We start from the raw sequence: 27,081 nt of genomic DNA, 5'->3' as shown, positions 1-27,081 counted from the left end.
TGATTACGGCAATGTGTATTGCATTGTGTCGTGAGCTACACGAGGCAATAGTGAGATACGGGTTTGACCAAACCAAAGTTCAAATCCTTTGCTTTTGCTAAACGTAACTCCAAACATTATTTTCGCTAAACGCTAAAAACACTTTTTGCTATTGACTGATTTATTTCTTCTAGCGTAAAGTTGCTAAACGATTTGATAGGCACATAACATGAATAATCAATTAGGCGCCTTTGAAGTAGGTAGCGTCCTAGATGATGTACTCTTATGTCCATGGAACATAATATAAATACCTACCTACTTCACAGTCACGTCTCTACAGGAGCCTTGTCTAGACCGGTTCATAAGTGATCAGGCTTGGGACGTGTGCCAGCCGGCGGCAATACGCCGGCACGTGACCGGAATTCTGGCGCACCAAATCTGCCATCAGACGTCGCCGACTAAATCGAAACGACAGTGATTAGGTAATACCGCCGGAGATTAGGTTTCTCTGCGCCGTTTAGCATTTATGATGGATTGTGAAACGGCGCTCAAAGTGCCGATCTTATGTAACGTAACTCTAAGATTTCAAGTCGCGTAAAGTCATACAACACACCTATAAAAGGCGTCGTTTTGAAACATCCCTTTCAGTTTTCGCGTATCTCATTTATTGAGATAGCTACGTATCTTATGCGTATTTTCCGCATATGGGGGATCGTTTTTAGCTCCGGGCGCCATTAAAATGTGAATGGCGAGTACAACGCTTAGCTCGGTGATACCGATAACATTTTACCACGTGCAGTTGCGATAATCTCACAAGGCAGGCGATTTATAACTCCCGAAATCCTTGCCGAAATTATTGCTCTCGGTCGTTCGTTGCTCGTTGCTCGTTGGGCTCAAGATTACTACAACATAGTTGGGCTGTTCGGGCTGTTCACCGTTTGCGTATATTTAGAGTCTTGACCTTTGGGAGCCCAAGGGTCCAGGGCCCGTCGGGACACTTTACTGCAACTTTAACTTATTTTGATCTGTTCTCACTTACGTTCTAGCTCACAATACGTGGTCTTTTGAGATAGACGAGTCTGTGTAAAGCTTGCAATCTGTCTCACATATCAGCTAACTTTCTGAAAGCTGAGGTATCCACTCCTGAATACTCTCAGGATAGTCAGAAGAACGAAAGCGTCCATCGAGTTTTCTTCTCTCCGCCTCCAGCCACCGCCCTCAGGATGCCGCTTCAGAAGGGCGAGGCGGTGGAGCCGGGCCGCGTCGAGCCGCCGTTCCAATGGGAGACGCACATCCCGCACACGGTGGCGCTGATGCTGAACGCCACGGAGGAGGACCTTGTGCTCAAATCCTGTCAGTCGCTCTACAAGTTCGCGCACGAGGCCGAGGTGAACCAGCAGCTGCTGCTGCAGTACGATATCCTGCGCCTCCTTCTCGACCACCTGGGTCACTCCAACCGCAGCGTGCGTCGCATGGCCGCGATGACGCTCTGCCAGCTGGCCGGGAACGCCACCGTACAGACGTCCTTCCTCGCCGACGGCGGCGCCGGGGGACTGACGCGCCTCATCGAGAGGCTGGTCGCCGACGACGACCCTGTGGTTGACGAGTTCGTCAGCGGAGCGCTCTTCAGGGTGGCGTCGCAGCCGGTCGGTCAGGCGGCGCTGCTCGTCGGGGAAGCTGTACCCGCGCTCACCCACCGCTGACTTCATCAGATCCGGACGTGCTGAAGAAACTGTCTGGACACCCTGCTGGCTGTGCTCCAGGACTTTCAGGCGGTACCTGTGTTCGTGGACAGCTCTGGGATAGAGCGCGCGCTGGCGCTGGTGCGAGTTGAACCCCCGGTGCTTGTGGACCTTGCCCTGGAGGCACTGCGGAAGGCTATGTACACCGAGCAGGGGCGTAGACGGCTGAGGGAGATTGGAGGACTTGAGGACCTGCTGACTCTGCTTGAAGAAGACACACAAGAAGCGCACGCGGCGAGGATTGTGGCGGTCCTCGAGCACGCCACACTCGATCCAAAGAGCGTCCGCTCTATGCACCGGAACGGAGGTCTCCTACTGATGGTGCAGACTGCCAGAAACAGCAGCGACCCTCAGGTTCTGGCACAATGCGGGGAAGTTCTCGGTCACCTCGGCAGTGATCGGCCGTGTGCACTGTCCATGCGCGAGCTCGGCGCAGAGGCGGTAATCGTCGGCTCTCTGCTCAGCTCCACGCAGCCGGCGGCGCAGCGCGGCGGTGCGCGAGCGCTGGCAGCGTTCGCCCTGCTGCCGGAGGCGCAGGAGGAGATGGTGAACCGCGGCGCCGTGCCGATCCTGCTCAACATGATCGGCGTGCAGGAGACAATCGGTCCGGCGGCTGCTGCACCTCGCCGCCATCACCAGAGGACATGAGAACGCGTGTCGCCAGGCCGCCGAAGGCCTGGCGAAGATCGTGGACCGCCTGAGTGGTGATTGTGACGAGACGGCGGCGCACGCTGCGACCGCACTGGCCAATATGGCCGGCCAGGAGTCGGTGCGGCCAATGGTGGCCACCAGTCGCGCGTGTGACCGCCTACTGGCCTGTCTGGGCTCCGGCAGCGCACCTCTGCTCGTCGCCGTCTGCGAGGCCCTCGGAGTGATCAGCATGAGCCTGCGCGCGCGCCACGCGCTGGTCGAACACCACAGCGTCAACCTGATCCTGAACCTGCTGAAGAGCGACTACCCCGCCGTGCGCAGCGCCGCTGTCGAGGCCCTGCAGATGCAGTCAGCCGACCCGGCGGCAGCAGAGCAGCTCTGTGCCGACCCGGACGCGATCGCAGCGCTCCGCCGACTGCGTGCCACCTCAGCTCTGAAGGTGATCCTGCAGGTGAACATATCAGCGCTCTACAGCCAGTTCGGTCGGCTCACGGCCTACCATCGGCTGACGGACGGATTCTTCGACGTGGGCCGCGGCGAGGACGGCGACGTCTTACCTGATCTGATCACTGAGTTAGAAAGACCACCTTGTCCGGGCCGGTTCGTGTTTCTGCTCAACTCTGGAGTATGTCCCGCCCGCGTTGATGCTGCCGGTGATGACGCCGCTACGAAAGCCGCGCAGCAGTCGCCGCCGCGTCGCTCGCCGCGCCGGACCGACCGGGGCGCGCGCGGCACATCTCCCGTCTCTGAACGTCCCCCGGCGCGGCCGGTGCCGCCCGAGGACCCCCGGCTGGCCGCCTACGTGTCTTACGTCCGCCAAACGGTAGCACCTCTCGACTGTGAGCTCCAGCAGGCGGCCGAGCTGGCACAGTTCGTGGCGGACCGTATGGGCGGCACGGTGAGCCGAGACCAGCTGCCGACCTGGTCAGCGGAGCGGCAGCTCTCCGAACTGCGGCGTCAGAGGGCCAGCAACGTGCTGCCCGTTGGAGAGGTGAGCCGTGGGGGTCTGCGCTGCCGCGCGCTCCTCTTCAAGTTCCTCGCCGATCAGATTAACGTCCCGTGCACCCTCACCAGAGGCAGCTTCGGCAAGTACTGGAACAGTGTGTTTGTCACGGACCGGAGTCGCGGCGCGCCGGCCGGGGCGTACGCGGAGAAGGTGGTCGATCTGATCCACCAGCCCGGGACGCTGATGACGGTGGGGACCGGTGACGCCGTCAGCTACACGACCGGCTTCTGAGATCGGAGCAGACCGCTGATAGCGTGTAAAGATACCAAACCAGTAGATATTGCAGTTGATGACGTTAAGACACCCATGCATATGGTTGCGTTTTGTGCCGTGAATATTCGCCACTGCTGATAGCAAAATAAATCTGCTCGGAATAGGGATATTGGATACAAACACATGAAGACGGTACATCAATGGTGAGGACGTTACCACATATTCTGGGAGCTCACAAATAAATGCGCACCTGATACATCACGATCCGGCACATTGAGGCGGAATACCGGGTGTAGTAATGGTAGAACATTAATGTTGGATGTATATGATAAAGCTCATATAGGGAACACAAGAATTAATGCAAAATCAATCAATCAATCAATCAACCTTTTTGAAAAAATCCGCAAGAGACGCTTATGATTTTTATTCATGCGATATTTCGATAAAAGATAAAAAGAACGGCCAAAAGTAGATAGACAGACGTTGCAAGTCAAAAATACGTACAAGGTAAGACGATTGACGAATACAGCTTTCAAAGCCAACAAATGAATGTCACTGCCCACTGGTTTGGCTTGAGAAAGTATGCACGCCGCACGGTTACATGAGATCTCCTTGATCGTGACGGCACTCACTTATGTAATCCATCGACATTCACATTAATCCTATATTCATAATTACCAGAAATGGGAAAAAAGATGGGGTATTTAACAGCCACATATTTGGATATGAATGATGCATGTGTACACCCGTCACTCCCCTTTATATGTATTACAGGGAGTTTGAGAAATCCGTGACTTTGCAAACTCCCTAGGTGGTTTGAAAATTCCCTGACCCGTCAGTGAGTTTGCAAACTCACTAGGGAGTTCGCAAACTCACTAGGGAGTTCGCAAACTCACTAACCGTTCAGGGAGTTTGAGAAATAAAACAAAGGCGGCTATAAGTTGTAGGGCCTATATAACCTACGCACGCTGACAAATAGCCCACAGATCATATACACACCATACTTTTGATTTTAAACTGTTTAGTGACTCGGCCCATGCATGTACCGCCGCTTCATTTAGCCATACATTTATTTAGCTCACGGCCCAATTATATCCGTTCCACACAAGTGTAGCTATTCAAAGTCACTGCTCAATATATCAAAGTAGAAACAGCTCAGTTGGTCATTTATGCTAAAGTATAGGCACAAGTGTGGAGCACTTGTGTAGAACGGATTTTAATTGGGACGTGAACTAAATAAATGCATGGATGAATGAAGCGGCGGCACATGTTTGGGCTGGATCACTGAACAGTTTAAAATCAAAGTAGGTATTTATGGTGTGCATATGGTCTGTAAGCTTTTTGTCAGCGGGCGACGGTTCAATAGGCCCTACAACTAGCCGCCTTTGTTCTAACATCACGGACGGCACGTATGCTACCCATATGCTACATATGTACTTGTTTTTATTTGTCCCAATCGCTCTGGAATTTCTCAAACTCCCTGACCGGACTCACTGATGGGTCAGGGAGTTTGCAAACTTCCTAGGGAGTTTGCACACTCACTGATTTCTCAAACTCGGGCTGTAACATATACACTGATGCGAGGCAAGTGATATCTACTATCCCCCGTCATCTAGCATGGAATAATAGTCACAGGTGTGTGGGAAGATTGATGCATTTAATGCCAGTCAAACGAAAACACATTCACACATTTATGTCGAAACCATCAGCCATAGAATAGGTAACATGAAAGATTCATGTTATCTATGCATCAGCCCATGCCCTGATATCGCTATCACAGTTCGGTACCACACTCTTGAGTATTCATTGGTGCCTGGAATTGAACATTTGGTTAGCCGCTTCAGCCCACTAAGGTGTCATTTTTTATAACTATTTTCAACTTTGGGATTTGCGATAGAAGCACCGATGCCCTGATCTGCACGGAGGTTCAGCAGACTACGGAAAAACTCGCTGGGTTTTCTGAAAGGCGTCGGCTCCTCGTTCCCCAGTGTAGCAGTACCCGGCGGTCGCGAGCTGCCGGATACCGAATCACAGCCCGCTCCATCTACGATCCGTTCCCGCAGCCCGGTCTTTGCGCAGATGTCGCCCCGGTCACTGTTCGCGATCAAGTTACCGACCTCCGCACCGCTGGCTTCAGCGCGTTTCACACTGTCTACCAGAGGCAGCCCACTTGCCTCATATGGTCTCACACCGTCTACCTGAGGAAGCTCACTTGCCTCATCTTGTCTCACATTGTCTGTCTGAGGGAAGGCACTTGCTTCATCTCGTCTCACACTATCATCCCGAGGCATTCGCTCGCCCTGAGCGCCACCCCGCCCACACATTCGACGCATCAGCAGTGACCGATACCTTCGACAGCGCACAGTCGGCTCCTCACCGGTCTCTGTCGTCAGCGCCGCTACCTCAGCAGGCTCCAGGCCAGCCTCTGAGGTCAACAGAGACGTCAGCGACGCCGCGTCGAATCCGACGAACGGACAGCCGCCGCAGCTGGAGACGCTCTGTCCGCAGCGCTCCTGGGGGTAGGAAGGAGTGTAAGAGAGCGAGCGGATGAAACCTCAGTAGATGGCGGACGGACTCCGTGGCTGTACCGACTACATGGACCAGTAGCCGATCAGTCACAGCATGGTATCATCAGATCCAGACCAGAACACCAGAGTGATGGCCCATCTTGTACTGTGCATCGTTATTCACAGTTGCATTGGCAAATTATGCCCGTAAACGAGTACAAAATTAAAATGCATATCATACTAGCGGTCCTATGTTGAAGAAGAGGTTACGCTCTAACTCTGTGCTAAGTATCGATACACATTATTCATCCCACGATATATTGTAAAACTGAGGCACCAGCTAATTGCCGCAGTGATCCCACCGCGTGCCCTACCCACCTGTAGTCTGCGACAGGAGTGGCTCTCGAACGCGACACGACGCCCTTCCAGACCGTACATATGTCGGAGACTGTACAGGTACCGCTTCTGGCAGCGGGACCAGCTGTGTGAGCAGGTCGCACCGTGTCCGGCCGGCTGGCAGTACTCACGCTCCCAGAACCTGAGGAAGCAGAGCGGTCAAATGTACCGGATTGGGCCAAATGTCGTATCAGAGCCTGAACACATATGACAGTTTTCAAACAGGTGGCTTGGAAACGTTTCTTTATAATACATATAGATAGCGACGTAGTTTGCATTCTTTATAAATCTTATCGAACGGAGTTCGACACCAGCAATTCCTTAAATATTTTCAGACAATGACCAGTGAAATGACGAGATAAACTCGCTCGTCTAGCCAGCAGCCTGACCCAGCAGGGCTGCTCACCTGACATTGTCCTCCAGCGACAGCCCAACGTCCTTCAGGAAGGCACTGAGCGCCACCCGGTCCTGATGCGGCAGCCGATGGCGGCGACGGAGCTCCGCACGCAGCGCCAGCATACAGGGCGGCAACAGCGGCGCGGCGGCCTCCAGAGCGGCCAGCGACAGCGGCGCGGCCGGTCCCGACCCCTCCACCACCCCCAGACGGGAGGTGAGCCGGCTCAGCAGCGGCAGCAGTCGCTGGTCGACCACCGGACGCACCTGCCGCTGGCCCACGCGCAGCGCCGCCTCCTGGAGACAGGAGAGCACCGCCGGCGTGTGGCGACACAGCAGCAGCGCGTACCCGTCCGACAGCGTCACCGAGCGGGAGGCGACCAGAGGCGCCACCAGAGCGAACGGCACTGCGGAGACGGCGCGCACTGTCAGGGCAGGACAACGGTTTGGAAACGCTGTGAACGACTCAATCGGTAATTTATTTCCAAATGCTGCATTAGATAAAAGCAATGTATTCCAATATTAGTTTTAAGACTTACTGACCAAAGAATTAGGAGATACTGCATCGTACCATTGCAATCCCCAGAAACATACTGTTAGGCATAAGCCCCTCCCCCCACTCCCCATTCAATTACCTCTAACGACAGGCTCCTCGCAGGTCTCCAGTTGGGACCGACTGGGTGCCGTCCCCTCCGTCTCCACTCCGTGCTCAGCCAGATGTCTGTCCGCTGCAGCCGTCACCGACACCAGGGAATCCAGCAGACGGCGAGTGTCACCGGGAGGCAGCGGGCCGCGCAGCCGGTCAGCGCGAGCCGCGGTCCGGCACAGGGTGTAGCGGAGCTCGGCTAACGACATCAGCCGGAGCCGGTAGTGCAGCAGTCGGCGCTCAGCAGCCTCCACCATGGTGCACAGTGGGGGCGATTGTAGACTCAGCAGCCTGGTGGAATACTGGCGAGTGAGAGAGCGGGAGCAGGAGTGGAAGTGGGGGAGGGGAGGGGGATGGTGGAGAGAGCGAGAGAGCGAGAGAGCGAGAGAGCGAGAGAGCGAGAGAGAGAGAGAGAGAGAGAGAGAGAGAGAGAGAGAGAGAGAGAGAGAGAGAGAGAGAGAGAGAGAGAGAGAGAGAGAGAGACAGAGAGACAGAGAGACAGAGAGACAGAGAGACAGAGAGACAGAGAGACAGAGAGACAGAGAGACAGAGAGACAGAGAGACAGAGAGACAGAGAGACAGAGAGACAGAGAGACAGAGAGACAGAGAGAGAGAGAGAGAGAGAGAGAGAGAGAGAGAGAGAGAGAGAGAGAGAGAGAGAGAGAGAGAGAGAGAGAGAGAGAGAGAGGGGGGGGGATTGAGAATGTTTATAAAAGCAAATAGCAAGATGCAATAGACTGGGTAATATATGCAGATCACATCAATTATTTTCTTTTAGGAGGCAAGTAGGCGTATTTTTAAATTTGGTACCTACCTGCAGTTCAAGACTAGAATAATGAAATTCCATCAGTAATCAGTAATTTGAAGAAAATGTCTACATTGACATGAAAATACCAAACAATTTGTCAACATTATTCACTCAAGCATAAAATCTTAAAATTATTGTTCTGTCTTAATATTGAGATAATGGAACATTTAGGAAAAAAGCCCATGATCTGCAAACCTACCTGAGCGTGAAGAAGCTCAGTTTGTCACTCGGGTTGTGCTCCATCAAACAGTCTGAGTTTTGAACAAAGAAATTTATTGATGTGGCTTCTAGGAACTCTTCTAAACTATTTACATTCATCAGGTATTTTAGATATTCAAATCTAACCACGCATAGTCTCTCAATTGTAGTTAAGCTAACAGAGCCAGTGGGAGGAGTGAGATAAATAACCATCCTACCACCTGCCACATTTGACACAAGATCATGACAGGAGAAAACAATAAGCACAGGGCGGTATTCGCTAAATCACAAGAAAACTTGATGCTGTAAAATCTTGCTCTCACATAAAATAAAATGATTATTAGCGCCACCCGCCGCCAACGGTATATATCGGTCGGTATATTATCTGTCGAACGTCTGTCAAACTAGCAGCGAGCAGCGAGCAGCGAGTCCAGCAGCGAGAAACGGGCCATCCCGATTTAGCTGAAATTTGGCTCACAGAGCCTTCTCAGCACGCTGATTCCGAAAATCATGGTCTCTAGGGTGGAAATATTGACCGTTCTCGAGATAGAACCCTCTAAAGTTCTAACCATCCATGACCGGGCCACCCCAATTTGGCTGAAAATTGGCTCACAGAGCCTTCTCAGCACGCTGATTCCGAAAATCATGGTCTCTAGGGTGGAAATATTGACCGTTCTCGAGATAGAACCCTCTAAAGTTCTTACCATCTATGACCGGGCCAACCCGATTTGGCTGAAAATTGGCTCACAGAGCCTTCTCAGCACGCTGATTCCGAAAATCATGGTCTCTAGGGTGGAAATATTGACCGTTCTCGAGATAGAACCCTCTAAAGTTCTAACCATCCATGACCGGGCCATCCCGATTTGGCTGAAAATTGGCTCACAGAGCCTTCTCAGCACGCTGATTCCGAAAATCATGGTCTCTAGGGTGGAAATATTGACCGTTCTCGAGATAGAACCCTCTAAAGTTCTTACCATCCATGACCGGGCCATCCCGATTTGGCTGAAAATTGGCTCACAGAGCCTTCTCAGCACGCTGATTCCGAAAATCATGGTGTCTAGGGTGGAAATATTGACCGTTCTCGAGATAGAACCCTCTAAAGTTCTTACCACCCATGACCGGGCCATCCTGATTTGGCTGAAAATTGGCTCACAGAGCCTTCTCAGCACGCTGATTCCGAAAATCATGGACTCTAGGGTGGAAATATTGACCGTTCTGGAGATAGAACCCTCTAAAGTTCTTACCACCCATGACCGGGCCATCCCGATTTGGCTGAAAATTGGCTCACAGAGCCTTCTCAGCACGCTTATTCCGAAAATCATGGTCTCTAGGGTGGAAATATTGACCGTTCTCGAGATAGAACCCTCATAGCGAGTCCAGCAGCGAGAAACGGGCCATCCCGATTTTGCTGAAATTTGGCTCACAGAGCCTTCTCAGCACGCTGATTCCGAAAATCATGGTCTCTAGGGTGGAAATCTTGACCGTTCTCGAGATAGAACCCTCTAAAGTTCTTACCACCCATGACCGGGCCATCCCGATTTTGCTTAAAATTGGCTCACAGAGCCTTCTCAGCACGCTGACTCCGAAAATCATGGTTTCTAGGGTGGAAATATTGACCGTTCTCGAGATAGAACCCTCTAAAGTTCTTACCACCCATGACCGGGCCATCCCGATTTGGCTGAAAATTGGCTCACAGAGCCTTCTCAGCACGGTGACTCCAAAAATCATGGTCTCAAGGGTGGAAATCTTGACCGTTCTCGAGATAGAACCCTCTAAATTTCTTACCATCCATGACCGGGCCATCCCGATTTTGCTTAAAATTGGCTCACAGAGCCTTCTCAGCACGCTGATTCCGAAAATCATGGTCTCTAGGGTGGAAATCTTGACCGTTCTCGAGATAGAACCCTCTTAAGTTCTTACGACCCATGACTGGGCCATCCCGATTTTGCTTAAAATTGGCTCACAGAGCCTTCTCAGCACGTTGATTCCGAAAATCATGGTTTCTAGGGTGGAAATATTGACCGTTCTCGAGATAGAACCCACTAAAGTTCTTACCACCCATGACCGGGCCATCCCGATTTGGCTGAAAATTGGCTCACAGAGCCTTCTCAGCACGCTGATTCCGAAAATCATGGTCTCTAGGGTGGAAATATTGACCGTTCTCGAGATAGAACCCTCTAAAGTTCTTACCATCCATGACCGGGCCATCGCGATTTCCACCCTTGAGACCATGATTTTCGGAATCACCGTGCTGAGAAGGCTCTGTGAGCCAATTTTCAGCCAAATCGGGATGGCCCGGTCATGGGTGGTAAGAACTTTAGAGGGTTCTATCTCGAGAACGGTCAAGATTTCTACCCTAGAGACCATGATTTTCGGAATCAGCGTGCTGAGAAGGCTCTGTGAGCCAAATTTCAGCTAAATCGGGATGGCCCGTTTCTCGCTGCTGGACTCGCTGCGAGGGTTCTATCTCGAGAACGGTCAATATTTCCACCCTAGAGACCATGATTTTCGGAATCAGCGTGCTGAGAAGGCTCTGTGAGCCAATTTTAAGCCAAATCGGGATGGCCCGGTCTTGGGTGGTAAGAACTTTAGAGGGTTCTATCTCGAGAACGGTCAAGATTTCCACCTTAGAGACCATGATTTTCGGAATCAGCGTGCTGAGAAGGTTCCGTGAGCCAAATTTCAGCCAAATCGGGATGGCCCGGTCATGGGTGGTAAGAACTTTAGAGGGTTCTATCTCGAGAACGGTCAAGATTTTCACCCTTGAGACCATGATTTTCTGAATCACCGTGCTGAGAAGGCTCTGTGAGCCAATTTTCAGCCAAATCGGGATGGCCCGGTCATGGGTGGTAAGAACTTTAGAGGGTTCTATCTCGAGAACGGTCAATATTTCCACCCTAGAGACCATGATTTTCGGAATCAGCGTGCTGAGAAGGCTTTGTGAGCCAATTTTCAGCCAAATCGGGATGGCCCGGTCATGGATCGTAAGAACTTTAGAGGGTTCTATCTCGAGAACGGTCAATATTTCCACCCTAGAGACCATGATTTTCGGAATCAGCGTGCTGAGAAGGCTCTGTGAGGCTGAGCCAATTTTCAGCCAAATCGGGATGGCCCGGTCATGGGTGGTAAGAACTTTAGAGGGTTCTATCTCGAGAACGGTCAATATTTCCACCCTAGAGACCATGATTTACGGAATCAGCGTGCTGAGAAGGCTCTGTGAGCCAATTTTCAGCCAAATCGGGATGGCCCGGTCATGGATGGTTAGAACTTTAGAGGGTTCTATCTCGAGAACGGTCAATATTTCCACCCTAGAGACCATGATTTTCGGAATCAGCGTGCTGAGAAGGCTCTGTGAGCCAATTTTCAGCCAAATCGGGATGGCCTGTTCATGGGTGGTAAGAACTTTAGAGGGTTCTATCTCGAGAACGGTCAATATTTCCACCCTAGAGACCATGATTTTCGGAATCAGCGTGCTGAGAAGGCTCTGTGATCCAATTTTCAGCCAAATCGGGATGGCCCGGTCATGGATGGTTAGAACTTTAGAGGGTTCTATCTCGAGAACGGTCAATATTTCCACCCTAGAGACCATGATTTTCGGAATCAGCGTGCTGAGAAGGCTCCGTGAGCCAAATTTCAGCCAAATCGGGATGGCCCGGTCATGGGTGGTAAGAACTTTAGAGGGTTCTATCTCGAGAACGGTCAAGATTTCCACCCTTGAGACCATGATTTTCTGAATCACCGTGCTGAGAAGGCTCTGTGAGCCAATTTTCAGCCAAATCGGGATGGCCCGGTCATGGGTGGTAAGAACTTTAGAGGGTTCTATCTCGAGAACGGTCAATATTTCCACCCTAGAGACCATGATTTTCGGAATCAGCGTGCTGAGAAGGCTCTGTGAGCCAATTTTCAGCCAAATCGGGATGGCCCGGTCATGGATGGTAAGAACTTTAGAGGGTTCTATCTCGAGAACGGTCAACATTTCCACCCTAGAGACCATGATTTTCGGAATCAGCGTGCTGAGAAGGCTCTGTGAGCCAATTTTCAGCCAAATCGGGATGGCCCGGTCATGGGTGTTAAGAACTTTAGAGGGTTCTATCTCGAGAACGGTCAATATTTCCACCCTAGAGACCATGATTTTCGGAATCAGGGTGCTGAGAAGGCTCTGTGATCCAATTTTCAGCCAAATCGGGATGGCCCGGTCATGGATGGTAAGAACTTTAGAGGGTTCTATCTCGAGAACGGTCAATATTTCCACCCTAGAGACCATGATTTTCGGAATCAGCGTGCTGAGAAGGCTCTGTGAGCCAATTTTCAGCCAAATCGGGATGGCCCGGTCATGGGTGGTAAGAACTTTAGAGGGTTCTATCTCGAGAACGGTCAATATTTCCACCCCAGAGACCATGATTTTCGGAATCAGCGTGCTGAGAAGGCTCTGTGAGCCAATTTTCAGCCAAATCGGGATGGCCCGGTCATGGATGGTTAGAACTTTAGAGGGTTCTATCTCGAGAACGGTCAATATTTCCACCCTAGAGACCATGATTTTCGGAATCAGCGTTCTGAGAAGGCTCTGTGAGCCAAATTTCAGCTAAATCGGGATGGCCCGTTTCTCGCTGCTGGACTCGCTGCTCGCTGCTCGCTGCTAGTTTGACAGACGTATCTGTCGAAAACTATTTTGAAACAATCGCGTCATATACGCAATCGTTAATAGTTTCCCCTTGGGTGAAACGAAACTTTAGGGTATTTTGTAAAAGTAACGTAAATTCAATTGAAAAAATTTCATTACGTATTTTGTGTTTGATTCTACACTTCAATAAGAAAACAAACTTTCAATCATTTTTATTTGAAGCTTTCCAAGAAGACTGTTTTGGACACATTTATAACGCGGCAGTTGCAAAATATTCTCTGAATTTGTGCGAGATATAGAGAAAAGCATGGACTTTGATGTTATGAATGCCTGCTGCCTGCTATTGCTTTTTTCAGAATTAATATAAATGTTAAGTATCCTAATAAAAAATTCACTAAGATATTCAAGGAAGTCCATAATGAACTTTTGTGATGCACCAATCGTGGTGGTCCTTGGAGCCACCGGAGCAGGGAAGTCCAAACTAGCTATTGAAATCGCTGAAGAATTTGATGGTGAAATTATCAGTGCTGATTCCATGCAGGTAAGAAATAACACCAATTAATTATAACTTAGTTTCTTAACAATAAGATACTGGGTGTACGTGCAGTTCTTTTTCACTCTGCACATTGTGTGTGCTTGTCACAACCCATTGGCCATTGGACTGTTCACAAGGCAAATGTTTTGCTTTTCTTGGAGCCTGGGGCTGCCACTCTCTTTGTATTGACCCAGCCTGCCAGTCTATTGCACTAGCTCCATAGGCACATGCGTGTATTTGCCAAGGTCCTGTCTCAATGTGTTAGCCGTTGCTGTTTTGGTGCATTATATGATGTCAGGCTGTTTCAGTGGGACAGGTTGGACCCTGTTAAGCATAGTTTCATTCCTGCTGTGACAGATCTGTAACTTTTCCCATTCCAGGTGTATAAGGGTTTAGACATTATTTCCAACAAGGTTACACCAGAAGAACAAGAGCAAGTTCCTCACCATATGATTTATATTGTTGAGCCAACAACAAACTACTCTGTTGTCAAGTTCAGGGATACAGCTTTGTCAATTGTATCCTTTTAAGCATGACCTGCATTTTATTGCCTGTTACCTGCTACTACTTTGCAACTGGAAATGTGTAGTTTTATGTAAAAAAGAATCATAAGTTAATTAGGTGTTTTTGAGCAATGTTAAATAAGAATACTGGTTCAGATTTTGACCTGTGTCAACTTAATGATAAGCTTAAACACTTCCCCTTTGAGTTTAGCTAATCTCTCACTAATAATCTGTCATTTTGCAAGGTGCCACATGAAATAACTATGTGTAGGTATTCAAAACTTTTCCAGGCCGTTTTCTTTTCACACTACAATAGATAAAGGTATGATTTGTGTAAATCAGCCCACTGGATCCTCTAAATAGCTGTGTGATGGATGGTAGGCATCAAAGTTGGGCAACTATCAGGTAATTTTTTATTTATGAGCTTGATTTTTCTCATCATTTCATCTCCCACACCAGCCAGCGGTTAAGCTCCTTAACGTGACGAGTATGTCAGATCGAGGACCTTCGCGGCCGTCAAAAGCTGCCTGTCATCGTCGGCGGTACCAACTACTACATCGAGGCGGTGCTGTGGAAGATACTGGTGGCCGACCGCGCCTCCGAGGGCTCCAACAGGGACGAGGATGGCGGCACGGCTGATCAGGATCGGTCGGAGGGTAGTGAAAACGGCCTGGGGCGCACGGTGGATGGAACAAAGAGCACAGCTGACCGCTCGGAAAACACGGCTGGCCGACCGGAGCGCACGGCTGACGCCTGCTTTACGACTACCTGTATTTCTTGGGTTTGCACAAACATTTTATGTTGAATAATTTGATGAGTCTGTCCAATGTGTTAAATCAGAATTGAGTCATGAGTTGATTCAAATTATTTAACAGAACCCTTGAGTCATGAGTTGAATCGAATCGTTAAACTGAAAATATGCTTGAATCATGAGTCGAATTGATTCATATATTTCTTGTCATGTTTGAGTCAAGAGTTGAATCGAATCATTTCAATTAAAGTTTTTGGAATCATGAGTCGAGTCGATTCAGTTTTAGGAAACTCTCTTCTGAATCGACTCACCAAAAATTTGAGTCGTATACAACCCTGGTAACCACTAACCATCAACAGCACCACTTTAACCCGCGCCGGGCCGGGGGGGGGGTGTTTGAACACCCCCCCCCCTTGCGGTTTTTCGCAGATATCTCAAAAACGGCGGCGCGGAGCGCCGCCGTTTTTGGCACACCTGTTTGTGCATCTTTTCCGCACATGTTGTGAAAATTTCAGACCCAGGTCACCTTAGGTCAGGTCACCAGGTCACGCCAAGTGACCTCACCTCAGAAAAAATAAGAATGCTCGTCATAGCTACACCGACTGAACAATTGCCTTGAAACTTTCAGCGATTGATTAGAGCAACACTATCTATAAAATGTTTATCTCGGAATTTTGATATCGGTGACCTAAGGTCAGGTCAATTTTGCGGCCTCTCCATTATAAGTCAATGGGAGAAAATTGAAAAGCGCCTGTTTTGCACGAACGCTATTCTAGACACTCTCAAACGTCGAGATGTAGGTAAAATAGACACACTGAACCAGAAAATGGCAACTGTGACCCCTCGTTATGTCCCCGAGGTCATCTCAGGTCACGAACAGAATCTAACAGTTTTTCGATGATAACTTCTGATAGAGGCGTGCTAGAGCGCTGAAAACGCCTTAGATGTGTTCGGCTCGACGTTGCGGATCGACTGATATGCAACATGACCTTTTCCGGTCAGGTCATGACCTTGACCTGAGGTCAAATTTTCAAGTTGACCTTTCAAGGTCAAATTATAGTTCATTCGACGCGTCTCGACGAGAGGAACACGATGCTGGCAAAAGTAATGTCATAGCTCTTTTGAGTCAAAAGTTATTGCCGAAAAAACGTTTTTCGTAAAAACGGCTATTTTTGGAGTTTTTGCCCTCTGGAGGCTAAACCGTTGACCTGAGGTCAAATCTGATAACATTACTCAGAAAGGTCTGTAAAAGGGCTATCGAATGCGCTTTTTTGCGGCGCTGTAGCTCTATTGGTTCCCGAGATAGCCGTTGGCAGTTTCCAAAATGTTGAAATAGTCAACATTTTACCTTTGGTGACCTCTGGTGACCTGACCTTTGACCTGACCAAAAAAATGACCGAAGTGTTTTCGTCCTTATTTTTGACGTTCTTTCGATTGCCGCTTACCGCGTGTCGCTACGTGGCCCAGGAGCCGAGTTAGAAGGGGGGTGTTCAAACACCCCCCCGCGGCCCGGCGCGGAATTTCAGAGCACCGGCCCGGCGCGGGTTAAGATTCCGATCTTCTGTTCTTCACAGTTCACTTATTGCACCCAGACATAGCCTTTCAACACTATGCAATGCGACAACGCCCTCCCATCTGTTACGACCGGAGACACGAGCGTGGGGAGACGCCCACGCCCGGTGACCTGTTACAAACACATGAGACGGTGGAACTGGTGAGAAGTAAGGACAAACAAGTGCACCACGCCTGTGCCGAGTTTGTCCATTGCGCCTGCAGATAAAGCCGAGAGACGCCCATGGTAACGGCCGGGTCACGTTTTGATTCAACGCAATGTGGTGTTTGAGCTACCGACTTTTTTAGATGAATTGGCCATGAATACGAGTGCACTTTCTTATTAAATTGAAAATGCGATAGGTATCTGATACGAGTAGGTATACATTTTGTGAAGGGTTGAAAGCGAAACATTTTGCGCCATTTATTCCATAAGCCAGTTGTAATTTATAATAGAAAATACCTCTTATCTCTAAATATATAATAGACAAAAGAGCTATATAAAGCTCATCGACAAACTGAAGGTAACTTTCTGTCTTTGAAAACATCTATTAATTAACGCTGAAGCCATCATTCATTCCGAATCACTCCCTCTAATTTCCTGCAGCCTTTGCTCCGCTACATTTAGTACGGCACAAACAGGGCACGCTAATTTGTGTGCTTACTAGCGACACATTGGCCGTATAAATGAGCACCATTTGCCAAAATATGAGGTGAACATCAAAGTCTGCTGGCTATATGAGACTGGCTTGTAATATGGTTGAACAAGGTAAACATATATTTTGAGCTCAATCCATGCAAGAGAAGGGGTAATAAAGATCGATAAAATAAGGTATGAGCACAAAACGAGATTGAAGTTGGGAAAGATATGATTGTTTTCTATGTCAAGTTCGAACCAACGTCAACTGCAGCATCCGGGTTTCAGCAACAGGACGCCATTAGCCGTGTCATGACACAGGACCAGCCGAACAATGCAGAGTAGCATAGCGATGACATATCTGATAAAGCCGCACACGAGCCGGACACCCTCAGACCGTTTGATGTTCACCGTCCACCACTCGCCGCCGGCAAGGTCTGATCATCATAACCGGCGCCACAACCGGGTGAGAACAGCTCACATTCAATAGCTGCACCGCTCGCCGCCCTCCGCGCCGGGGCGGAGACGGCTCCGGCTCACTGGTTTACGAGAGTGGAGAACACGACTCAGTTATCTCTCGGTCAGTTATGACCCTTTGGAGTGTTCGTGTGCGGACAGCTTGTTAGTCCAGGGCGCCTGAGGAGGGAAAATCGGCCCATGGCCGGCGCGGGCGGATGGGGGCTGTATTAGGTCGAACGGCTGTATCGTGAGGGATGGTTTACGAGAATTGGTTACTTGATGGATGGAAAGGAGCGTGCCGACCAGCGGTTGTCAGCGTTCAGGATGATCTGTTATAGGTCGTATGATTACGGCAATGTGTATTGCATTGTGTCGTGAGCTACACGAGGCAATAGTGAGATACGGGTTTGACCAAACCAAAGTTCAAATCCTTTGCTTTTGCTAAACGTAACTCCAAACATTATTTTTCGCTAAACGCTAAAAAGACACTTTTTGCTATTGACTGATTTATTTCTTCTAGCGTAAAGTTGCTAAACGATTTGATAGGCACATAACATGAATAATCAATTAGGCGCCTTTGAAGTAGGTAGCGTCCTAGATGATGTACTCTTATGTCCATGGAACATAATATAAATATACCTACCTACTTCACAGTCACGTCTCTACAGGAGCCTTGTCTAGACCGGTTCATAAGTGATCAGGCTTGGGACGTGTGCCAGCCGGCGGCAAATACGCCGGCACGTGACCGGAATTCTGGCGCACCAAATCTGCCATCAGACGTCGCCGACTAAATCGAAACGACAGTGATTAGGTAATACCGCCGGAGATTAGGTTTCTGCGCCGTTTAGCATTTATGATGGATTGTGAAACGGCGCTCAAAGTGCCGATCTTATGTAACGTAACTCTAAGATTTCAAGTCGCGTAAAGTCATACAACACACCTATAAAAGGCGTCGTTTTGAAACATCCCTTTCAGTTTTCGCGTATCTCATTTATTGAGATAGCTACGTATCTTATGCGTATTTTCCGCATATGGGGGATCGTTTTTAGCTCCGGGGCGCCATTAAAATGTGAATGGCGAGTACAACGCTTAGCTCGGTGATACCGATAACATTTTACCACGTGCAGTTGCGATAATCTCACAAGGCAGGCGATTTATAACTCCCGAAATCCTTGCCGAAATTATTGCTCTCGGTCGTTCGTTGCTCGTTGCTCGTTGGGCTCAAGATTACTACAACATAGTTGGGCTGTTCGGGCTGTTCACCGTTTGCGTATATTTAGAGTCTTGACCTTTTGGGAGCCCAAGGGTCCAGGGCCCGTCGGGACACTTTACTGCAACTTTAACTTATTTTGATCTGTTCTCACTTACGTTCTAGCTCACAATACGTGGTCTTTTGAGATAGACGAGTCTGTGTAAAGCTTGCAATCTGTCTCACATATCAGCTAACTTTCTGAAAGCTGAGGTATCCACTCCTGGAATACTCTCAGGATAGTCAGAAGAACGAAAGCGTCCATCGAGTTTTCTTCTCTCCGCCTCCAGCCACCGCCCTCAGGATGCCGCTTCAGAAGGGCGAGGCGGTGGAGCCGGGCCGCGTCGAGCCGCCGTTCCAATGGGAGACGCACATCCCGCACACGGTGGCGCTGATGCTGAACGCCACGGAGGAGGACCTTGTGCTCAAATCCTGTCAGTCGCTCTACAAGTTCGCGCACGAGGCCGAGGTGAACCAGCAGCTGCTGCTGCAGTACGATATCCTGCGCCTCCTTCTCGACCACCTGGGTCACTCCAACCGCAGCGTGCGTCGCATGGCCGCGATGACGCTCTGCCAGCTGGCCGGGAACGCCACCGTACAGACGTCCTTCCTCGCCGACGGCGGCGCCGGGGGACTGACGCGCCTCATCGAGAGGCTGGTCGCCGACGACGACCCTGTGGTTGACGAGTTCGTCAGCGGAGCGCTCTTCAGGGTGGCGTCGCAGCCGGTCGGTCAGGCGGCGCTGCTCGTCGGGGAAGCTGTACCCGCGCTCACCCACCGGCTGACTTCATCAGATCCGGACGTGCTGAAGAACTGTCTGGACACCCTGCTGGCTGTGCTCCAGGACTTTCAGGCGGTACCTGTGTTCGTGGACAGCTCTGGGATAGAGCGCGCGCTGGCGCTGGTGCGAGTTGAACCCCCGGTGCTTGTGGACCTTGCCCTGGAGGCACTGCGGAAGGCTATGTACACCGAGCAGGGGCGTAGACGGCTGAGGGAGATTGGAGGACTTGAGGACCTGCTGACTCTGCTTGAAGAAGACACACAAGAAGCGCACGCGGCGAGGATTGTGGCGGTCCTCGAGCACGCCACACTCGATCCAAAGAGCGTCCGCTCTATGCACCGGAACGGAGGTCTCCTACTGATGGTGCAGACTGCCAGAAACAGCAGCGACCCTCAGGTTCTGGCACAATGCGGGGAAGTTCTCGGTCACCTCGGCAGTGATCGGCCGTGTGCACTGTCCATGCGCGAGCTCGGCGCAGAGGCGGTAATCGTCGGCTCTCTGCTCAGCTCCACGCAGCCGGCGGCGCAGCGCGGCGGTGCGCGAGCGCTGGCAGCGTTCGCCCTGCTGCCGGAGGCGCAGGAGGAGATGGTGAACCGCGGCGCCGTGCCGATCCTGCTCAACATGATCGGCGTGCAGGAGACAATCGGTCCGGCGGCTGCTGCACTCGCCGCCATCACCAGAGGACATGAGAACGCGTGTCGCCAGGCCGCCGAAGGCCTGGCGAAGATCGTGGACCGCCTGAGTGGTGATTGTGACGAGACGGCGGCGCACGCTGCGACCGCACTGGCCAATATGGCCGGCCAGGAGTCGGTGCGGCCAATGGTGGCCACCAGTCGCGCGTGTGACCGCCTACTGGCCTGTCTGGGCTCCGGCAGCGCACCTCTGCTCGTCGCCGTCTGCGAGGCCCTCGGAGTGATCAGCATGAGCCTGCGCGCGCGCCACGCGCTGGTCGAACACCACAGCGTCAACCTGATCCTGAACCTGCTGAAGAGCGACTACCCCGCCGTGCGCAGCGCCGCTGTCGAGGCCCTGCAGATGCAGTCAGCCGACCCGGCGGCAGCAGAGCAGCTCTGTGCCGACCCGGACGCGATCGCAGCGCTCCGCCGACTGCGTGCCACCTCAGCTCTGAAGGTGATCCTGCAGGTGAACATATCAGCGCTCTACAGCCAGTTCGGTCGGCTCACGGCCTACCATCGGCTGACGGACGGATTCTTCGACGTGGGCCGCGGCGAGGACGGCGACGTCTTACCTGATCTGATCACTGAGTTAGAAAGACCACCTTGTCCGGGCCGGTTCGTGTTTCTGCTCAACTCTGGAGTATGTCCCGCCCGCGTTGATGCTGCCGGTGATGACGCCGCTACGAAAGCCGCGCAGCAGTCGCCGCCGCGTCGCTCGCCGCGCCGGACCGACCGGGGCGCGCGCGGCACATCTCCCGTCTCTGAACGTCCCCCGGCGCGGCCGGTGCCGCCCGAGGACCCCCGGCTGGCCGCCTACGTGTCTTACGTCCGCCAAACGGTAGCACCTCTCGACTGTGAGCTCCAGCAGGCGGCCGAGCTGGCACAGTTCGTGGCGGACCGTATGGGCGGCACGGTGAGCCGAGACCAGCTGCCGACCTGGTCAGCGGAGCGGCAGCTCTCCGAACTGCGGCGTCAGAGGGCCAGCAACGTGCTGCCCGTTGGAGAGGTGAGCCGTGGGGGTCTGCGCTGCCGCGCGCTCCTCTTCAAGTTCCTCGCCGATCAGATTAACGTCCCGTGCACCCTCACCAGAGGCAGCTTCGGCAAGTACTGGAACAGTGTGTTTGTCACGGACCGGAGTCGCGGCGCGCCGGCCGGGGCGTACGCGGAGAAGGTGGTCGATCTGATCCACCAGCCCGGGACGCTGATGACGGTGGGGACCGGTGACGCCGTCAGCTACACGACCGGCTTCTGAGATCGGAGCAGACCGCTGATAGCGTGTAAAGATACCAAACCAGTAGATATTGCAGTTGATGACGTTAAGACACCCATGCATATGGTTGCGTTTTGTGCCGTGAATATTCGCCACTGCTGATAGCAAAATAAATCTGCTCGGAATAGGGATATTGGATACAAACACATGAAGACGGTACATCAATGGTGAGGACGTTACCACATATTCTGGGAGCTCACAAATAAATGCGCACCTGATACATCACGATCCGGCACATTGAGGCGGAATACCGGGTGTAGTAATGGTAGAACATTAATGTTGGATGTATATGATAAAGCTCATATAGGGAACACAAGAATTAATGCAAAATCAATCAATCAATCAATCAACCTTTTTGAAAAAATCCGCAAGAGACGCTTATGATTTTTATTCATGCGATATTTCGATAAAAGATAAAAAGAACGGCCAAAAGTAGATAGACAGACGTTGCAAGTCAAAAATACGTACAAGGTAAGACGATTGACGAATACAGCTTTCAAAGCCAACAAATGAATGTCACTGCCCACTGGTTTGGCTTGAGAAAGTATGCACGCCGCACGGTTACATGAGATCTCCTTGATCGTGACGGCACTCACTTATGTAATCCATCGACATTCACATTAATCCTATATTCATAATTACCAGAAATGGGAAAAAAGATGGGGTATTTAACAGCCACATATTTGGATATGAATGATGCATGTGTACACCCGTCACTCCCCTTTATATGTATTACAGGGAGTTTGAGAAATCCGTGACTTTGCAAACTCCCTAGGTGGTTTGAAAATTCCCTGACCCGTCAGTGAGTTTGCAAACTCACTAGGGAGTTCGCAAACTCACTAGGGAGTTCGCAAACTCACTAACCGTTCAGGGAGTTTGAGAAATAAAACAAAGGCGGCTATAAGTTGTAGGGCCTATATAACCTACGCACGCTGACAAATAGCCCACAGATCATATACACACCATACTTTTGATTTTAAACTGTTTAGTGACTCGGCCCATGCATGTACCGCCGCTTCATTTAGCCATACATTTATTTAGCTCACGGCCCAATTATATCCGTTCCACACAAGTGTAGCTATTCAAAGTCACTGCTCAATATATCAAAGTAGAAACAGCTCAGTTGGTCATTTATGCTAAAGTATAGGCACAAGTGTGGAGCACTTGTGTAGAACGGATTTTAATTGGGACGTGAACTAAATAAATGCATGGATGAATGAAGCGGCGGCACATGTTTGGGCTGGATCACTGAACAGTTTAAAATCAAAGTAGGTATTTATGGTGTGCATATGGTCTGTAAGCTTTTTGTCAGCGGGCGACGGTTCAATAGGCCCTACAACTAGCCGCCTTTGTTCTAACATCACGGACGGCACGTATGCTACCCATATGCTACATATGTACTTGTTTTTATTTGTCCCAATCGCTCTGGAATTTCTCAAACTCCCTGACCGGACTCACTGATGGGTCAGGGAGTTTGCAAACTTCCTAGGGAGTTTGCACACTCACTGATTTCTCAAACTCGGGCTGTAACATATACACTGATGCGAGGCAAGTGATATCTACTATCCCCCGTCATCTAGCATGGAATAATAGTCACAGGTGTGTGGGAAGATTGATGCATTTAATGCCAGTCAAACGAAAACACATTCACACATTTATGTCGAAACCATCAGCCATAGAATAGGTAACATGAAAGATTCATGTTATCTATGCATCAGCCCATGCCCTGATATCGCTATCACAGTTCGGTACCACACTCTTGAGTATTCATTGGTGCCTGGAATTGAACATTTGGTTAGCCGCTTCAGCCCACTAAGGTGTCATTTTTTATAACTATTTTCAACTTTGGGATTTGCGATAGAAGCACCGATGCCCTGATCTGCACGGAGGTTCAGCAGACTACGGAAAAACTCGCTGGGTTTTCTGAAAGGCGTCGGCTCCTCGTTCCCCAGTGTAGCAGTACCCGGCGGTCGCGAGCTGCCGGATACCGAATCACAGCCCGCTCCATCTACGATCCGTTCCCGCAGCCCGGTCTTTGCGCAGATGTCGCCCCGGTCACTGTTCGCGATCAAGTTACCGACCTCCGCACCGCTGGCTTCAGCGCGTTTCACACTGTCTACCAGAGGCAGCCCACTTGCCTCATATGGTCTCACACCGTCTACCTGAGGAAGCTCACTTGCCTCATCTTGTCTCACATTGTCTGTCTGAGGGAAGGCACTTGCTTCATCTCGTCTCACACTATCATCCCGAGGCATTCGCTCGCCCTGAGCGCCACCCCGCCCACACATTCGACGCATCAGCAGTGACCGATACCTTCGACAGCGCACAGTCGGCTCCTCACCGGTCTCTGTCGTCAGCGCCGCTACCTCAGCAGGCTCCAGGCCAGCCTCTGAGGTCAACAGAGACGTCAGCGACGCCGCGTCGAATCCGACGAACGGACAGCCGCCGCAGCTGGAGACGCTCTGTCCGCAGCGCTCCTGGGGGTAGGAAGGAGTGTAAGAGAGCGAGCGGATGAAACCTCAGTAGATGGCGGACGGACTCCGTGGCTGTACCGACTACATGGACCAGTAGCCGATCAGTCACAGCATGGTATCATCAGATCCAGACCAGAACACCAGAGTGATGGCCCATCTTGTACTGTGCATCGTTATTCACAGTTGCATTGGCAAATTATGCCCGTAAACGAGTACAAAATTAAAATGCATATCATACTAGCGGTCCTATGTTGAAGAAGAGGTTACGCTCTAACTCTGTGCTAAGTATCGATACACATTATTCATCCCACGATATATTGTAAAACTGAGGCACCAGCTAATTGCCGCAGTGATCCCACCGCGTGCCCTACCCACCTGTAGTCTGCGACAGGAGTGGCTCTCGAACGCGACACGACGCCCTTCCAGACCGTACATATGTCGGAGACTGTACAGGTACCGCTTCTGGCAGCGGGACCAGCTGTGTGAGCAGGTCGCACCGTGTCCGGCCGGCTGGCAGTACTCACGCTCCCAGAACCTGAGGAAGCAGAGCGGTCAAATGTACCGGATTGGGCCAAATGTCGTATCAGAGCCTGAACACATATGACAGTTTTCAAACAGGTGGCTTGGAAACGTTTCTTTATAATACATATAGATAGCGACGTAGTTTGCATTCTTTATAAATCTTATCGAACGGAGTTCGACACCAGCAATTCCTTAAATATTTTCAGACAATGACCAGTGAAATGACGAGATAAACTCGCTCGTCTAGCCAGCAGCCTGACCCAGCAGGGCTGCTCACCTGACATTGTCCTCCAGCGACAGCCCAACGTCCTTCAGGAAGGCACTGAGCGCCACCCGGTCCTGATGCGGCAGCCGATGGCGGCGACGGAGCTCCGCACGCAGCGCCAGCATACAGGGCGGCAACAGCGGCGCGGCGGCCTCCAGAGCGGCCAGCGACAGCGGCGCGGCCGGTCCCGACCCCTCCACCACCCCCAGACGGGAGGTGAGCCGGCTCAGCAGCGGCAGCAGTCGCTGGTCGACCACCGGACGCACCTGCCGCTGGCCCACGCGCAGCGCCGCCTCCTGGAGACAGGAGAGCACCGCCGGCGTGTGGCGACACAGCAGCAGCGCGTACCCGTCCGACAGCGTCACCGAGCGGGAGGCGACCAGAGGCGCCACCAGAGCGAACGGCACTGCGGAGACGGCGCGCACTGTCAGGGCAGGACAACGGTTTGGAAACGCTGTGAACGACTCAATCGGTAATTTATTTCCAAATGCTGCATTAGATAAAAGCAATGTATTCCAATATTAGTTTTAAGACTTACTGACCAAAGAATTAGGAGATACTGCATCGTACCATTGCAATCCCCAGAAACATACTGTTAGGCATAAGCCCCTCCCCCCACTCCCCATTCAATTACCTCTAACGACAGGCTCCTCGCAGGTCTCCAGTTGGGACCGACTGGGTGCCGTCCCCTCCGTCTCCACTCCGTGCTCAGCCAGATGTCTGTCCGCTGCAGCCGTCACCGACACCAGGGAATCCAGCAGACGGCGAGTGTCACCGGGAGGCAGCGGGCCGCGCAGCCGGTCAGCGCGAGCCGCGGTCCGGCACAGGGTGTAGCGGAGCTCGGCTAACGACATCAGCCGGAGCCGGTAGTGCAGCAGTCGGCGCTCAGCAGCCTCCACCATGGTGCACAGTGGGGGCGATTGTAGACTCAGCAGCCTGGTGGAATACTGGCGAGTGAGAGAGCGGGAGCAGGAGTGGAAGTGGGGGAGGGGAGGGGGATGGTGGAGAGAGCGAGAGAGCGAGAGAGCGAGAGAGCGAGAGAGCGAGAGAGAGAGAGAGAGAGAGAGAGAGAGAGAGAGAGAGAGAGAGAGAGAGAGAGAGAGAGAGAGAGAGAGAGAGAGAGAGACAGAGAGACAGAGAGACAGAGAGACAGAGAGACAGAGAGACAGAGAGACAGAGAGACAGAGAGACAGAGAGACAGAGAGACAGAGAGACAGAGAGACAGAGAGACAGAGAGACAGAGAGACAGAGAGACAGAGAGAGAGAGAGAGAGAGAGAGAGAGAGAGAGAGAGAGAGAGAGAGAGAGAGAGAGAGAGAGAGAGAGAGAGAGAGAGGGGGGGGGATTGAGAATGTTTATAAAAGCAAATAGCAAGATGCAATAGACTGGGTAATATATGCAGATCACATCAATTATTTTCTTTTAGGAGGCAAGTAGGCGTATTTTTAAATTTGGTACCTACCTGCAGTTCAAGACTAGAATAATGAAATTCCATCAGTAATCAGTAATTTGAAGAAAATGTCTACATTGACATGAAAATACCAAACAATTTGTCAACATTATTCACTCAAGCATAAAATCTTAAAATTATTGTTCTGTCTTAATATTGAGATAATGGAACATTTAGGAAAAAAGCCCATGATCTGCAAACCTACCTGAGCGTGAAGAAGCTCAGTTTGTCACTCGGGTTGTGCTCCATCAAACAGTCTGAGTTTTGAACAAAGAAATTTATTGATGTGGCTTCTAGGAACTCTTCTAAACTATTTACATTCATCAGGTATTTTAGATATTCAAATCTAACCACGCATAGTCTCTCAATTGTAGTTAAGCTAACAGAGCCAGTGGGAGGAGTGAGATAAATAACCATCCTACCACCTGCCACATTTGACACAAGATCATGACAGGAGAAAACAATAAGCACAGGGCGGTATTCGCTAAATCACAAGAAAACTTGATGCTGTAAAATCTTGCTCTCACATAAAATAAAATGATTATTAGCGCCACCCGCCGCCAACGGTATATATCGGTCGGTATATTATCTGTCGAACGTCTGTCAAACTAGCAGCGAGCAGCGAGCAGCGAGTCCAGCAGCGAGAAACGGGCCATCCCGATTTAGCTGAAATTTGGCTCACAGAGCCTTCTCAGCACGCTGATTCCGAAAATCATGGTCTCTAGGGTGGAAATATTGACCGTTCTCGAGATAGAACCCTCTAAAGTTCTAACCATCCATGACCGGGCCACCCCAATT

General features: G+C 51.0%; 5 protein-coding genes across 8 annotated transcripts; 3 read left to right on the top strand and 2 right to left on the bottom strand.

The window, feature by feature from the left end:
* The first annotated feature begins 1,202 nt into the window (after positions 1-1,202).
* On the top strand, positions 1,203-2,369 carry LOC122375125 (armadillo repeat-containing protein 3-like). Its single transcript, XM_043354332.1, has 2 exons — positions 1,203-1,625; positions 1,752-2,369. Exons 1-2 carry the CDS (start codon positions 1,203-1,205, stop codon positions 2,367-2,369), a joined length of 1,041 nt encoding a protein of 346 aa, XP_043210267.1.
* A 103-nt stretch (positions 2,370-2,472) lies between these two features.
* On the top strand, positions 2,473-3,609 carry LOC122375116. Its single transcript, XM_043354314.1, has one exon. It carries the CDS (start codon positions 2,473-2,475, stop codon positions 3,607-3,609), a length of 1,137 nt encoding a protein of 378 aa, XP_043210249.1.
* A 391-nt stretch (positions 3,610-4,000) lies between these two features.
* LOC122375123 (DNA primase large subunit-like) lies at positions 4,001-9,029 on the bottom strand. The gene is made up of 5 exons (XM_043354330.1): positions 8,541-9,029; positions 7,523-7,824; positions 6,901-7,294; positions 6,477-6,636; positions 4,001-6,104 (listed from the first exon to the last, which is right to left on the bottom strand). Exons 1-5 carry the CDS (start codon positions 8,750-8,752, stop codon positions 5,448-5,450), a joined length of 1,725 nt encoding a protein of 574 aa, XP_043210265.1. The 5' UTR covers positions 8,753-9,029; the 3' UTR covers positions 4,001-5,447.
* Positions 9,030-13,230: 4,201 nt separating this feature from the next.
* Positions 13,231-21,702, top strand: LOC122375122 (armadillo repeat-containing protein 3-like). Of its 4 annotated transcripts, none has more exons than XM_043354328.1 (5): positions 13,231-13,286; positions 13,383-13,701; positions 14,076-14,213; positions 14,695-14,979; positions 18,972-21,702. In XM_043354328.1, the coding sequence occupies exon 5, from the start codon at positions 19,150-19,152 to the stop codon at positions 21,553-21,555; it is 2,406 nt and encodes an 801-aa protein (XP_043210263.1). In that variant the 5' UTR covers positions 13,231-13,286; positions 13,383-13,701; positions 14,076-14,213; positions 14,695-14,979; positions 18,972-19,149; the 3' UTR covers positions 21,556-21,702. The 4 variants fall into 4 exon arrangements, 3 of the variants coding, with proteins under 3 accessions (XP_043210263.1, XP_043210264.1, XP_043210261.1); XM_043354329.1 differs by having other exon boundaries at positions 13,247-13,286; positions 13,517-13,701; XM_043354326.1 differs by having other exon boundaries at positions 13,251-13,273.
* Positions 21,703-21,946: 244 nt separating this feature from the next.
* On the bottom strand, positions 21,947-26,977 carry LOC122375124 (DNA primase large subunit-like). The gene is made up of 5 exons (XM_043354331.1): positions 26,489-26,977; positions 25,469-25,770; positions 24,847-25,240; positions 24,423-24,582; positions 21,947-24,050 (listed from the first exon to the last, which is right to left on the bottom strand). The coding sequence occupies exons 1-5, from the start codon at positions 26,698-26,700 to the stop codon at positions 23,394-23,396; spliced, it is 1,725 nt and encodes a 574-aa protein (XP_043210266.1). The 5' UTR covers positions 26,701-26,977; the 3' UTR covers positions 21,947-23,393.
* Between the last annotated feature and the right edge of the window lie 104 nt (positions 26,978-27,081).

This window comes from Amphibalanus amphitrite, unplaced genomic scaffold (genome assembly GCF_019059575.1).
Source record: "Amphibalanus amphitrite isolate SeventyFive unplaced genomic scaffold, NRLGWU_Aamphi_draft 001779F_arrow, whole genome shotgun sequence".
NCBI classification, from domain to species: domain Eukaryota; kingdom Metazoa; phylum Arthropoda; class Thecostraca; order Balanomorpha; family Balanidae; genus Amphibalanus; species Amphibalanus amphitrite.
The sequence above is the reverse complement of the archived record's forward strand: the minus strand, read 5'-3'. Positions and strand labels throughout refer to the sequence as shown.